Source organism: Pongo abelii, chromosome 19 (assembly GCF_028885655.2).
Source record: "Pongo abelii isolate AG06213 chromosome 19, NHGRI_mPonAbe1-v2.0_pri, whole genome shotgun sequence".
Lineage (NCBI taxonomy): Eukaryota > Metazoa > Chordata > Mammalia > Primates > Hominidae > Pongo > Pongo abelii.
The window spans coordinates 24,179,453-24,195,269 of NC_072004.2; the positions used below are offsets into that span (position 1 = coordinate 24,179,453).

General features: G+C 48.9%; 1 protein-coding gene across 39 annotated transcripts in view; it reads right to left on the reverse strand.

The window, feature by feature from the left end:
* The window catches only part of LOC129051253 (tensin-3-like), a 635,743-nt gene that overhangs the window by 574,723 nt on the left and 45,203 nt on the right, over nt 1–15,817 (reverse strand). For all 39 annotated transcript variants that reach the window (XR_010138099.1, XR_010138090.1, XR_010138092.1 and 36 more), the window contains one exon: nt 10,092–10,129. Coding sequence is in view for 20 of the 39 variants with exons in the window: in XM_063718439.1 (XP_063574509.1) it covers nt 10,092–10,129 (38 nt within the window). In the remaining 19 variants the exon portion in view is untranslated. The remainder of the gene's footprint in view (nt 1–10,091; nt 10,130–15,817) is intronic.

Sequence of the window (15,817 nt, forward strand, 5' to 3'; positions counted from 1 at the left end):
TGCAAATGCAGGAGGCTGGGGGGAGTAGAAAGAAGGGCAGCCAGTTAGGGGAAAGGTCACAGAGCTGGCCAGAACCAAGGCAGCATTGAGCAAGAGGCACTTGGATTCCAGTGTGAGAAAATATTAAGCCCACGGCTCTGCCATTAGCCATATGGAACCACTTTCAGGTGGGCCCAGGCTAAGTCTGAGGCACTAATTAAGCCTACTAAATGGAATTTGTTTGCTTAAAAGAGCAGATCCCATTCTCAGAAGAAAATTTAGGAAATATATATACTTTCTTGTCGTTTAACAGTTAATAAATAAAATGCATAGTGATTTATGCTAGCGGTAGGCAACATTTCATGAAATAAATCTACTAGTGCCAGTACCACAACCGCAGACAGAGTAGTTTCCAGCAACTGACACTGTAGACATCTACAGTGATTCCTAATACAATGATGCAGATTAAGGTATTAAAAAGGGGAAAGAGCACTCCTGCAGAAGCCACCAGGCCCTGTGCTTGGGGAGCTGTTGAATTCAGTTCTCAGCAGTCCTCTTAGTAGGGGTTAATTCCTGTTTTATAGAGGAAGAAACTGAAGCCCAAGGTCACATGGGTAAGACAAAGCAGAGTCAGGATCCAGACCCAGGTCTGTTATTCATTCTTCTCTTTTATGAGTCCTCACAGTTTCAGAAGCTGCTTCTGAGAGCTACACATGCAAATTTCCATTTCGTTCTTCTGCTCTCCCAAAGAGGCCAGGCGAGAGAAAATAAGTGATCACCTAGTACAGAGTTTCACGTATAGAGCGCACCCACACACACACGGAGCAGGAAATGTTCACCGCGTGCTCTTTTCTTTTGTTTTTGTTTACATTGGAGCGACGTGTGCCCATGGATGCCTGGCCTTGCTGCTCTGTCCCCTGCCCCTCGAGCTATATGGGGCTCCCTCCAGGACCAGGTTCCCCACCGTGGTCTGTCTGACCCAGTCAGGGCAGTCACTCAAACATTCATTATTGTCACCATGAAAGTGGCATCTGTTTTGAATTCAGGGGCCTCATCTTCTCTGGGTGTCCCACTCTGTCATCAGAGCCTGGCTGCATGAGGTCAGCTGGCCCTTCTCTCCTCCATGACACCCCTGGTAAACAGACACCCAACAACATCCCGCAGGGTGGAGGTGGGGAGTGAACCTTAACCAACAGCACACTTGCCCAAATTATTTCTCAAGTAATGGAGGGTCTGCAGGGAGTGCTTCTTTCTCAAGTTAGAACTGGTCAAAAGACACAGAGGTGGGGTTCAGAAGAAGATTTCCAGGGCACCTCGAAAGCCCTAGTTTAATCAATAAAACACACTCGCAGCCACGGGGTGCCCTTGCCAACAGCCTCTTACGCTCTCATGTAACCACAGTGCCATGGAAAGTTACCCTCATTTCACAGATGCCGAGAGTCAAGACAGACAGGCCTGGCCTGAGCCACGTGCAGGACGCAGGGACCCACATTCTCCCTCCGGCTGCACCTTCTAGCCTCCTGCCCAGGAGACAGATACAGATGCTGGCTGCAGGGCTGCTAATTAGGTCACTGGCCATGTAGTTAAAATGATGTGGCAAATAGGTGCAGATTCATTCCAGGTATGTGTGGTTTCATCTGTTACAACACAATATGGAATGAAAACTGATGATTCAGAGAAAACACAGGATACATTTTAAAATTATGTTATTTATTTAAAACAAATATCTTGTTTCAAAAGATTATAATTCTCTTTTGGCCTCTTTTTGGGGCAGGGCTAGGACTTCCTACACAAATATAGCTTACACTTATGCCACACTAAAAAACAAACCTGCCATCACAGGGCGAGAACTACACTCATAACCAGACAGTCAACATGGTCCCGTCAGCCCGGCCAAAGGTCACCACCAGTTTCAAATACCTGCTTCCTCTGGTGTAAAATGGTGAACCCAGTGACTTCCCAGCCTGTGGATGCCAGCAGGGTCACCATAAAGCCCCGCAGATGCCGAGACGGTGCAAGGAGCAGAACCCCACAGGGCAAGGCCCCGAGCTGCTGGCAGCTGGTGTCGCCCGGCTGACGCACTTCCTTAGTTGACAGTGGCTTGGTCCTGCTGGCCACCTTCGAGTCCAAGAAAGGCCTAGAAGTCCACAATCAATGCCTCTGATTGAGGCTTAGATTATTAGGGATTTAGAAACCTTAATTCTTTTGTACAAAGTATAACCGTGCTGACATGAAAAGCCAAACATGGCTTGCTGACTTTGAGAGTGAGCCTAGAGCCCACACTGTGGCTTTGGCTGGTGGGATTCACACAGTGGGGCCACTCCTCAGACTCTGGGAGTCAGGAATAATAGTTCCCAGTAGAAAAAGAGACACAGGTATAAACATGCCTCTAGTAAGGTGTTAATGTGTAAAGTGACTTTCTAATTAAAATGAGTCAAAAAAGATTGGTGAGGACAGCCTACCAGAAAAGGGATCTTACAGGAAAAGGAATAAAAGTGTCCTCAAAAAGAACAGAATTTAAGGATGCTTCATGGTTCTTCTGACAGTAGTGACAACTAGCAAAAAAGAAAGATATGGAAGCCACCGATCAGTACCCACCTTCAGTAGGTGAATAGAGGGTAAACTGTGGCACATCCAGACGACAGAGTGTTATTCAGCTGAAAAGAAATGAGCTATCAAGCCAAGAAATGACAGGGAAGAAATTTAAATACATATTATCAAGTGAAGGAAGCCCATCTGAAAAGGCTACACATGTATGATTCCAACCCTATGGCATTCTGGAAAAGGCAACACTATGAAGACAGTGAAAAGGTCAGCGGCTGCCAGGGTGCAGGAGAGAGAAGCGCAGCACAGAGGATTTCTAGGGCAGCAAAACTACTCCATACGGTACTGTCATGGTGGATGTGACTTATGATGCACCTGTCCAAACCCATGGAATGTACAACACCCAGAGTGAGCCCTAACGTAGACTGTGGACTCATCAATACTGGTTCATCAATTCTAACAAATGTGCTGTTCTGGTGCGGCGATGCTGACGGCAGGAGAGTGTGTCTCTGTGCGTGAATATGCATGCGTGTGAACATGTAAGCACGTGTGTGTGAGCCCTTGGTTCTTTCCCCTCAATTTTGCGGCAAATCTGAAACTGCTCTAAAAATAACATCTTCTAATTTTAAAAACCATTTTAAAAGCTGTCAAACATTAAAACACACACACACACACACACACACACACACTTGGCAAACATAGGTGGAGACCTGCAATCATCTGGCAGAATCGGACTCTCACTTCACCCTGTGGGGCTGCAGACAGAAGCTCCCTGTGGACAGCATGCTGCATCTGGGTCCAGCTCTGTGCACAGCCAAGAGCTACACTCAGGAAATGTCTGCTGAGCTGGCTGGCTTAAAAATTAACTGCCTCCACCCTTAGAGCAAGAAGTGGGGAGGGAGGAGAAGGGACGCCCGTGTAAACATTTACTGAGACGGCAGAGAGAGGAAGAGCCCGTGCTGGCCGCGTGAGTTGGGGCAGGACCATTGCAGGCTTTAGCAAGAGGTGCAACTGCTCGGTCCCAGCCCTGTCACCTGTAAGAGGGAGCAGAACAAGCCTCCTCAGAGAGAAGTGTGAGGCATAAATGACAGAGCATATCTAAAGCGCTCAGCAGGGTCCTGCAGATCCCTCAACAACGCTGACTGAATGGCATTCCTTCTGCACAGGCTGGACGTGGAGAGATGTATCTCATGACATCCCTAAAAATCCTATGCTCAAATGAAGAAGCTGAGTTCAGAGGGAGTAACCATCTTCCTGAAGCTATTGTAAAGGGTACAAATAGGGGCAGGAAAGAGATGAACTCACAAACAACAAAAGAGCTTTTACACGCAGGACCAGGGATTTTCCTTTTGGTTATGAAAAACGTATTGGTCCTGGCTGGGCTCAATGGCTCACACTAGAATCCCAGCACTCTGGGAGGCCAAGGTGGGTGGATCACTTGAGGTTAGGAGTTTGAGACCAGCCTGGCCAATATGGTGAAACCTCGTCTCTACTAAAAATAAAATCTAAAAAAAATAGCCAGGCGTGGTGGCACACGCCTATAACCCCAGCTACTTGGGAGGCTGAGGCAGAAGAATCCCTTGAATCCAAGAGGTGGACGTTGCTGTGAAAAATCGCACCACTGCATTTCAGCCCGGGTGATGGAGGGAAGAAACAAAGACAGAAAGAGAGAAAGAGAGAAAGGGAGAAAGAAAGAAGAGGAGAAAGGGAGGAAGAGAGGAAGGGAGGAAGGGAGGAAGGAAAGAAAGGGAGGAAGAAAGAAGAGGAGAAAGGGAGGAAGAGAGGAAGGGAGAAAGGGAGGAAGGAAAGAAAGGGAGGAAGAGAGGAAAGGAAGGAAGGAAGGAAGGAAGGAAAGGAGAAAGGAAGAGAGAAAGAGAGAAAGAAATAATTTATTAGGCCTTGTTACTAACAAATTCAGATCATTCGTTCCTAGTGAAGACCATATGAAAAAAGGCCACTACTTAAACCTTTTGGGGAGGTTAAAGCTGACACCCCAACCTTAAAAGCTGTGGCAATGAGCTTCAACCAGATTCCATCCTCCACCAAGAGCCCAGGGAGCACCAACCCTGCTGAAGGTGGGGACGAGAGTCTGCAGCCTCCGTGCCCTGTGTCCTGGCAGGAAAGACAGGCCCCTGCCCTAAGCAGAGCAGAGCTGGCTGGTGGGATGCTGGAGAGTGGAGGCTCTGGGGCCATAGACAGGGTAAGGTCTGGACATGGAAGATGAGACAGGCTCAGAGAATGCAGTAACCGAGAGCTCAGGGTCAGCAAAACAGCAGCTCCCACAGCCTCCCTCCTTGTGCACGGGTGAGAAGGTCCAAAACAGAAACACACAGCTGCGACAGCTGAGGCCCCTGCAGGGTTGCAAAGAGCTATGGGAATTGGGGAGAGATACTGCCCCTGCTCACTGTCTCGTGGGAGGACTGGGAGTCTCGGACAAGATGCCACGGATGTATGAGCAGAGCCTTCACGGGGAAGAAGAGCCCTGAGCCATGCAGGAGTCAGAGAATTCTCAGGCATCATTTCATGAAAGAGAAATAGAAATGCAGCCCAGGAGGAGTGAGCCCCAAGCCAAGCGGGAGAGACGCTCATCTTGTGTTTTAGAGAAGTTGGCCCTGGAGCTGGAGTTCACAAGAGGCATAGTAGGTTTTGTAGGCATACGAGCAAGGTAGGCTAAAGTCACCCACACAAACCTCAGCTCCATTTCTGATACATGAAGATGGCAAAGCACCAAAAAGAACACATGGAACAGCAAAAATCAGAGCTTTGAAATGCAACACCCATGAATTCTGGGCCTCAGAAGCTAGGTGACAATAGGTAAGTTGTTTCACCTCCCTGGGGTCTTGAGGTTTTTCAGAGGGGGCTGGACAGGTCAATCCCTGGGACCCAGCAGGCCCGTATCCTACTGCACGGCAGCTGCGGCTCTTAGCATGCAGAGAAAAGGAGTGATCTGAAGATGAAAGTTAACTGCCAGACAGAAGTTAGTGGTTGAAACTTATCAGTTAGGCCACTGAGCGTCTGTTGACGCCAAGGATGAATGTCTAGGGACAGTTTCTGAAGAAGCCATAAACTCTAGGTCCCGTGTTTTCCATGGCAGAGGACCAAGTCTTTGCCCTGGGCCTGTCTGGTGGAAGTGCTCCTGCATCAGCCGCAGCCAGGACATGGGGATCCCTGATAGGAGAGCCCAGCAAAGGCCCCCAGGGCAGCAGGCAATGAGGGCAGCAGGAGGTTCCGCTGACTTCCCCAGGACCTCCTGTAGCCTCAGCTTAAAAAGAGCAGCAAGCCTATCACAAAGTTCTCTCCCTCAAGCAGCCAGCTGGAGAGAGGGGAAAGGCTCCTGGCTTGGCAACTGCCCAGATGGAGCACCGGGACAGTGGAAGAAGACGCTGAGGCCACCTGCAGGAGCCAAGAGGCTGGACAGAGCCTGGGACCTCTCTCCTCTTGCTGCATTCTCCTTCTACAGACTCAGCAAGGAGGCAACACCAGCACTCCTGTATTTTATATCCAAGAAGGGTGCAAACCGAGGCACGTGCAGAGAGAGAAACAGCAAGCTGGACCTTCACAGCCAGGCTGCAAAGGCTGAGGATGAGCCAGGGGGTCTGAGAGCATTGGAGCCCAGGGGGCAGGAGGTTCTGTGTTTTTCCTGGATTAAAGGGGGAGCTGTGCATCGGGACCCTCTGCAGGGCGTCTCCCAACATTACTCCTGCACATGTTCCCCTCACTAACTCCTGCATGTGGTCCCTACATGGGGTCTTAAGTTTACCAAAAAATTACCTGCTGGTCTATTTCTCCTCTGATGATTCAAGATGATACTCAATACCCTACACATTCTCCTCTGATGATTCAAGATGATACTCAATACCCTACACAAAGTGCAACTCTAAGGAGCAAATGTGTCTGCAAGTGGGCAGAGGCGGAAGAGGCATCTCACCATGATGCCAGGCTGCAGGTTTCAAGGATAGGATTCCCGTGCCTCCATCTGCTTGCCTAAGCTCCACAGAACCTCCCTTTCATTTCCTTTAGTGGGGCACCACCTGCCACCCTTTCCTCCCTCTTCTCCCCTCCCCAACATCTGCTTTCCTACAACTGCTTCATTTCTCGTACTTCTTTTTTCACTCTTGCCGGTAAGTCAAGTGACAGCCAGGAAAAAAGCAAGTCATGATGCCCACACAGCTCATGTGGCTCACATGAATAAGCACTGCATTCCAGGAAGCAAAATAGTTGAAATCCCAAACTTTCAAGTGATTGTACATACATTATTTGACTTCCCTGAAACTTAAGTAAGTATTATCATAACCAACAGCTAAGAGAAAGTTATTTTTCTGTTTATTATAGAAAACTATTATTCACTTTTTTTATGCAAGAAGAAAGTGAGGCTCAGGGCCTATCTAAGTCCACGTGGGCTGCTAAAACAAAATATTGGAAGGCTTATAAACAACAGAAATATACTTCCCAAGGTTCTAGGGTTGGGAAGTACAAGATCAAGGCACCAGCAGATTCAGTGTCTGATGTGGGCCCTTTTCAGGGTTCATAGAGGATGCCTTCTTGCCATGTATGCACATAGCAGAAGAGGTAAGGGATCTCTCTGGGGTACCTTTTATAAAGGCACTAATCCCATTCATAGACACTCCACCCTCACGACCTAATCATCTCCCCAAAGGCCTCCATTTCCAGCTACCATCACCTTGGGGATCAGGTTTCAACACAGGAATCTGGGGGAGACACAAACATCAAGACCATAGCAAGGGGAACTAGAAAGGCTTTGGGAGACAAAAAGCCCCACTGGGATCCAAGTCCAGGTCTCTGCCTCCATCTACCCACTGAGCTGCATGGCCTGGCCTGAGAGGACATACTGTCCAATGGCTCAAGAAGAGAGTGACAGCAGTCTTTTGGGGCTTCTCAAAATGTCGCAACAATGGCTCTGCCTCCCTGCCTGATCCCCCAGCTGCTGTCTCGGTCCCCATTTCTGCAGGATGGTTCCTCCACATCGTCAGTGCCACAGAAGGGGCTCTGAGGGCCTGGACAGGAGGAGCCTGTGACAATGTCACTGACAGCAGCAGATCAACAGCTGTGGCCTTTAGCACCACCACACACCAGCCACATGCTCCAGGGCATGTGCGGAGCCTGTAGACACAGGCGCAAGTGCTCCCACACAGAGGGGAACACCATCGAGGGGGTTTAACACAGCACACACTACCACCCAGTCTCGGGTCTGATGCCAGACAAAGCCTATTAGCTGAACCAAGGCTTCATACTTGCCTGAGCAATCTGAGTGCAGCATCTAAGGAGCCCACTGGGCGATATATGTAAACACAGTAATCAAGGACTCAAAAGCCGAGTGCAATAATGTGGGAGAAGCCACAGCCATATTCAGTTCCTGGAAGACCGAGCCGCTCCCTTAGCCAAGTACCCTGCAGGAGCAGCTGGGGAGTTATGGCCCTCATATCCCCAACAACGATGGCATTATATTTTTGGAATGAGAAGGTGCTTTGTTATTGCCAGTGGCTTACTCCCCTGCGGTTCAAAGCTGTATTATAAAAAAAAATGAACATGGATATATTTCCCCGCACTGTGATCTGATAGGAATAGGAGCTTATCCATCCCTCAGCAAACTGCCAATGGTTGCCGTTAGAAATTCCATATTCAGTGATAGTTAAGGATTTTGGAATACACTTTGAACCAAAGAATTCAATCCCTTAAGCAGCCGGCGACAGGCTTCATTTAAGAAATGGAAGGAACAACAGCAGGCTCATCTCTGCGGCTGCAGCTCAGAGGTGGCTGGGCCCACAACAGAGTCAGGAAAAGCAGCCCACCCCCTCCTCCTACTCTGCAGCTGACCCGAGATGCAAGCAATGAGGACAAAGGCACCACACAACAGGGTTAAGGGACAACACATCCCAGTCCTCCTAGAGGAGGGGGAAGCTCTCCAAGTCTGAAATGCTCCCCCAAAGGTACAATCTTTCCACTCACCACTGCATTCAGAAGCACTGCTCCCACACCACTGAAGGTGCACAGCACCCCAGGAAAGGAGCCTATCTGTGGACAAAAAACCTCAAATAAACCATGGTCAGAAATCAGCTACACCTAAGAGTGTGTGAACAAGAAACGCCTACTCCTCTGGAAAAGGGGAAGCCCTCTCCAGAGCAGGGTGGAAAGCAAGAGGAGAAGCACTCCACACAGCCCCAAGGAGTCCTGAGAAGTGCACCCCACGTGACATCTGGAGGAGACAGCCAGCAAGGAGGTGTGGCCAGGTCACAGGGGCTGCTGGTCTGGGGTTCAGGAAGCGGGCAGCAAGGCCCTGTGCCATCCTCTCTGCTCCTGCACGTGCTCAGCATTCTCCATAATGAAAACTTAAAAAGTCTCTTGGGAGAAAAGAAATAGAGCTATACTAGTCTAGTTCTTCCAACTTTGTGTGTGTGTGTGTATTTGTGTGCACACATATGCATGTGTGCGTGTGAGCACAAATGTGTTTGTGTGCATGTGTATTTATGTGCACGCACATGTGCGTATTTATGCATGTGTGTGTTTGTGTATGCCTGAGATCGGGAGTGTCGGGGAAACCAACCCCCCTAGTCCTCACATGGAAAGCAGACCCACACGCAGTGAGTTCATGGTAACGTGAAGTCAGCTTCCAGCACAGCCTTCCACTCGGAGCCCAAGGCAGGGATAGAAATGATCAAAACAGCTGACCCATGAGGTCTGTAACAGTAGCAAAATCCCAAGACTCTAAAACTCCTCTTCCCTGGACCTACAGCCATGGAGACAACCTGTCAGGACACCTACGGAGCCCCCATAGGCAGGGCCAAACAGTAGATAGGGCAAAACACTGCTGACACCCTGACTGCAAACCCAAATCATACCTGGGGATTCTGTAAGTACAGCCACCATCCCCAGGAGATCTGAAGGTGTGAGCACCAAGACAAGGTAGAAAACCATGTGCTTCTTCCTTGGGGTGTCTGTCACTTCCCACACGGCACTTCCAGGCCACCTCACTTCCCCACTCACCAAAACCCTAAGCCCAACAGGACATAGCCAGGCCTCCTTTGGTCATAGGGGCCTTCGGGCAATTTAACCTCTCCAGAGACTCACAAACCTCAGTGAACATCACTAAACCTTACTCCAGGGTTCCCAGGTTTCCGTGGCAGCTGAAAACCCCAATCCATCTATGCACAACTATCTCCAAAATGAAGCAGAAAAGTCCCCAGGCCAGGGGAATGCCCTGGATATCCCTGCTCCTGCCCTCTCTCTGCTGAGAGGCAGTATGACAAGGCAGTGAGAAACCAGGGACCGTGCGCCACTGAGAAGGAGCCGTTGATGTGGCCAGGGGACAACTGTTGAATTCTTATCTGAAATCAAATTCTTAAGAATTATTTTCCATAATTAAAATCGTGGATTTCAAAGCTCTTTGGTTTATCCTTGAGATGAAAGGTATACACCGTATCCCAGCCCTGGCTTTCCTAAAGAGTTTTCTTTCCGTGGCTGCAGTCCAAAGAGGCCCCCCCCACACATATCATTCAATGAAGGCCAAGTCAGCTTTAAAAAGTCCCATGGGAAAGCAATGGAATGCTTACCTTGGCTTCACATTTCTTGTGGCAGGAATACTTGCAGTCTGGAAAAAAAAAGAGAGAAAGAATGTGTGTCGAGCAGTCTCTCTAGCAAGAATTCTTACATCTTCAAACCCTCTCAATCCTTCAAAATCTCTGGCTTGAAGATCCCATAGGTGGCCTCTCTCTGGCACGAGGGAGATTTTTACATATGACACACGGCAGTGTGGACAGAAGGCAGTGAGGACGTGGTGTGCAAGAGCAGAGTTACAACTGTTGTCTGTTAGCAACAGCTCAGGTGGCTCAGGTAGGAATGTCTTGGGAGCAGGGTCACGAGCAGATTGGTTTTCCAAGGGGTATGTACGTCCAGCCAAACTGGATCCCTAAAGAAGAATAGTGAATTTCAGCGGCAGAAAGCATTCATGTATGCCCAGAAATTATGACTGATCCCTGAAAAAAGAAGAGAAACCGGAAAATGCCCCTTAAGAATCAGAATTTAAAGTGTCCATGAAAGACCGGATTGGAGCCTTTAAATTTGTGAGAAAGTCATGCATCTGGATTTCATGCTTCCACTTCCTGCCAACCTGAGAACTGACTGTCAGAATAAATTCATGTCTAAATTCCTATAGGAGAATCCTTCCAGAGGGGCCACTGTGAGAACGGAGCAAGTCCTGTGTCCCTTCGAGTCCTGTGTCCCTTCGAGTCCTGTGTCCCTTTGGAGGCCCTAACAATGCAATGCGGAGCTGGAACTAATGTGGATTTCACAGGCCCTTCTGCCCAGAGGCTGCAGCTGTGATGATGAGGCATAAACCTCCCCACGAGCACCATGAGCATGCTGCAGTCAGGCCTTGCAGGACAGGGAAAGAGAAATGAACCAGCAACACCTAATAATCCCAACACAGCCTCCTGTGCCAGCTCCAAGGGAGTGTCGGGTACATGCCCTCCCTTCCCCCAAGTTTGCCAGCTCACAGGGACAGCTGTGGGAGAAAAGAAAGAGACTTGGGTTGGGGAACAGTGACCAAAGCCTCCTATCCAGGCTCTGCCCCTCTAGCTGGGTCTTTGTTTCCTCCCACGGAGCTATCATGGGTCAAATGGAATCCTTCAAGGGACCCTGTTTTGAAACTAGAAAGCAATGTCCACATGCAGAAGTGTGTGGGACCTGAAGACCAAGGCCTCAGAAGTCAGGGAGAGGGGCCCCACATCCCAGCTCTGCGTGTCGACACCCTGTGACTCCCCCTCCTGCACTCTGTTTTCAATGACGTATCAAAGTCAAAAAGGTTTGTGTAGGGTTGAATGAGGATGAAACAGATAAGGTCACTTGCCCATGCATGGCAATTATTAGAACTCCAGTAGTTACAGCTAGGTTGTTATCTTTGTATGATCTATGTTTTTGAATTGCTGAATTGTCGTTCTATACCTTGAGGTTTGTAAGATTATTCACAAAGTCATGTATTTATCCTACACCTTCTAATGGGCAAAACACACAAAGGTGATCAGTGATTTTCAAATCAAGAGAGACTTGCCATTGGGAAACAAGGGGCTTCCACACAAGATTAAAAGTTCAGACAGAAACCGTCCCTGGCAGAGGCCAGCACAAAGGACTGAGATAAGGAGAAGGGCAGTGGGCAGGCCTCTGGCCTCTGGCTGAGTGAGAGTCAGGCAAAGAATTCTGCCCACACACGTTTAGCAGCATGTCACAAGACCACGACATCATGCAGCGGTTAGCCTTCCAGATGGCCTGGGTGACCTCATCTCTTGGCCCCCATATCGGTGTATAGCCCCCTCCCACAGTGAATCAGCTGGGCTGTGTGACAGTGCAACCTGGCAGAGGGGACGGTGTGTGACTTTTGTGGCTAAAAGGCATCATGGCTTCTGTCCTGGTCTCCAGGATCACTCATTCTGAGGACAGCCAGACGCCATGTTGTGAGGACACTCAAGCAGCCCTATGGAGAGGCCCCCATGGAGAGGAGCTGAGGCTTCCCACCAACAGCTGGCCCCAGCTTCCCAGCCACAGAAGTGCACCACCTCGGAAGCTGGTCTCCAACCCCAACCAAGCCTTCAGATGGTGCAGCCTCTCCAGAGACCCTGAGCCAGAACTGCTCAGTCACCTATGTCCCAAATTTCTGATCATTGACACAGTGGGAGATAACAGATGCTTACTGTTATGCTAAGGTACTAACTTTGGGAATCATTTGTCATGCAACATTCCAACTCAACACAAAAAAATGGCCCTGGTCAGTGCAAGGGTGGCACTGGTATGATACATCCATGGTGGGTGGCCTACTCGGCCACCAGACAGCCATCGGCACCGTAGGACAAAATCATTAAATTCAATTATCATAGTGAAATCATATAAACTGCCCATGAGCCAAGACTACAATCCTGAGAGGCAGGGCCATTGTTTCTGGTACGTAGAAAGTGACCCTCAAAGTTTTACATATGTTTGGACTAGGACTTCACATTCGATTGCCAGCAGCATGGGTAATCCTCAGAGTAGCAAGTCCACCGTCAATCTATCTGTGGCCCAGCTCTGGTCAGCACCGCACCAGGCAGTATACGAGATACTTTCCCATATGTTACTGCACTTGCTCCTCATAAGCACCTCTCAGGGAGAAACTGTAAGGGTGACTCAGTCAAGGGGGCAGCCGTGGTCCATGAAGGTGGGACTCCAGCCCGTCTGCGCATCAAATTCAGTGTTTTCATCCACCCATACTCTCCCTGCCTTTCTGACATATTACAAAATATGAATCTAACAGTGCCCAGGCCCAGCTTCCTATCCTGCCACCCACAGGAGACAGCTCCCTGCCTGCCCTAACCCTGCCCATACCAACCTCAGCTCCTCATTCACGCCATCCTGCACCCACCTCCTGGGCCCAGCTCAGCTGCCTCCATTCCTGAATTCACACCCTTCTGTGCCACTGACCCATCATGGCAGGTCATCATGGCTTGTCACATCATGATGATCTCCCTGTGTCCATCTCTCCCGATGGGCTGCAAGCTCATCAAGCGACAGCGTCTCTGTGGTGCATGACCAGGGTCTCACAATAGCAGCGCTAACAGGAGTGACAGGCAGCTGATACACTCAGCACCTAAAAGCTTGCACTGCATGGGTATTACCAAATTTCCACCACACCCTGGAAAGAAGCTACCTATCTTCACCTGTTTTACTAATGTGAGACTGGGGTTTGTGGATGAGACTGAGGATTCATGTGCTGGACAACTGTGTCCCAATCCTGACCTGTTCCAGGTCTGCTTTCAGAAGCCCATAGCCAGCAGGCCCACACGCTGTGGAGACCTCATTACCTGATCACCACTTAGGGATTTGGGGCTGTGAAGGTGCTGGCCACAAGCGAGGCTCCAAAACAGCAGAAGAACTTCACACCAAAATCCATCTCTGAAGCACACAGGCCCAGAAGAGGCCACAGGTCACTTTGACCCTCAGCCACGCAGACCTGCCTCCTTTTTGGAATAGCACTTGTGTGAGCTGGCAGCTAAACCAGCCACCTTCTCAGGGAATGTCATTTTTATTTGAAAGAACTCCTAGCAGACAAAATGTGGTTATTCAGACTCAAGTGCTTGTCATTTTCTCAAAAATGAAGTGAGTCTGTCATCATAAACCAATGTCAAAATTTGAGATTTCAAGTGAAAATTAGAATTTTAGAAGACTAGTACCCAGGCCAGATGTGGTGGCTCACGCGTGTAATCTCAACACTTTGGGAGGCTGAGGTGGGCAGATCACTTGAGGTCAGGAGTTTGAGACTAGCCTGGCCAACATAGTCAAACCCCATCTCTACTAAAAATACAAAAAATTAGCTGGGCATGATGATGCATGTCTGTAATCCCAGCTACTTGGGAGGCTGAGGCACATGAATCTCCTGAACCCAGGAGGCAGAGGTAGCAGTGAGCCGAGATCATGCCCTGGGTGACAGAGTAAGACCCTGTCTTAAAAAAAAAAAAAAGACTTGTACCCGTCACCAGGGCCTAACAACTCCTAGGATATTTCTGTTAAAATCAACAATAATATTAACAAATGTGGGGATTTTCCTGAGATTGTATAACAAATATGTCAACAATTAGAAGTTCTGCGAAATTGTCAGTGAACCAATAATTTCCAAATGTCCAGTGCATGGTGTTCCACACCGGGTAAAAGATACACTTGGTGTGCAAGACAGGCCAGTGGATTTTAATAAAACAGAGTAGGAAAAACTCTACTGATACAATTTCAGATTCCACAGTGAAATTGAACTTCAAGCAACTGTCACTTGAGTTCTGGTGTAGAATCAAAATGGATTATCTACAATGGCCTGAAAAGCCTATTAAAATGCTTCCTTTTCCAAGTAGATATGTTTATGGTGCTAGATTGTTTTCAATGCTTCAAACCAAACATTGCAGAAGACTGCACGCAGGGGGAACCAGCCTCTTGATTAAGGCTGCGTAACAGAATCACAAAAAAAAATGCCCCTCCTCTCATTTTGTTGTTTTGAAACATACAGTTATTTTTTATTAAGCATATGTTCATTTTAACATATAATTGGTTCATTACCATTGTTTTTAACTGGCTTAAATATTTTAAATACTCATCAGTTTCCCATTTCTAATAGGGTAAATCATGATGAATACAAACCACACTGACAGGAGCCCTTTAGGGTCTTCTAGGACCCTAGCAGTGGGTGCCCGAGACCCGCAGCCCGAGGGCAACCCTGTTCATTCTCCTTGCCTGAGGCTCTCAGAATGGGGTAAGGACCCAATTTTGACCAACAGAAAGGTAAGTGAATTCTCCCAGGGGCTTCTGGCGCAGACCTTCCCACTCCTGTGAATGAAGCAAGAGAAGGAAAATGCCTCAGCCTCTGGAACCTCCCCCTCTGAGCATGGAGCTGGACCCACAGGAAGAACCTGTAGAACTCGGGCTGCAGAACCGGGGCCCAGGCACACTGCCCGGAGCCCGCCGGCCGCCGCACCTCCCCCTGCAGAAGACACATGCCCTGCTGGCTGGGAGAGGCTCCACCCATGCAGCCCCGTTATTGGCTGCTACGGTGCCTTCCACGAAGCTCCATGTACTTTAGACGCCTTGTTCCACCTGTTCCCATGGGGACCAGGGAGAAAGGCACATTCTCACTCCGTTGTACGAATAGCAAACTGCAGCACAGAGCAGAAGCTGCCTGCCCTGGGTGACAGAGCAGGTTAAGCAGTGACACCAGCTGCCAGCCCAGCTCTACGTGGGCAGAGCCCACCTCCCAGAGCTGGACTGGAACAGCCAGTGAGCTGGTGTGCAAAGGCTCTTCTGTGCCTGGTGCAAAAACTGGGGCTCCACATGCATGAGCCCACTAAAGCAAACATCCACCATGAGCTACACACCAGGACCAGGAGCAGGTGTCCAGGGACCTCAGGAGTCTGAACTCACATGCTCACTCCAGCCCCTCTCCAAGGATCCATGCCAGTCATGTCCCCTCTGGCACCCATTTCCCCTTCTGTAATTAGGAGTAGAACAGGGTGATAGCCAAGATTCCTCTCTGCCATGAAAAGAAAAGTTTACCTAAGCAATAAAAAGATAAAATAACATATATATACAAACAAAATATTAGGTAGCTATTGAAAAATTATGATCTTAAACTATTTCACATGTGAGAGTTCTTATAAAAGGCAAGACTAACAGATATACAGCGCTCTGTATTGTATGAAATAAACTTTGTGACAGACGGACATATGCGGTGTCCTCATCCATAGGAGAGAAAATGACACTGGAGAGACACATC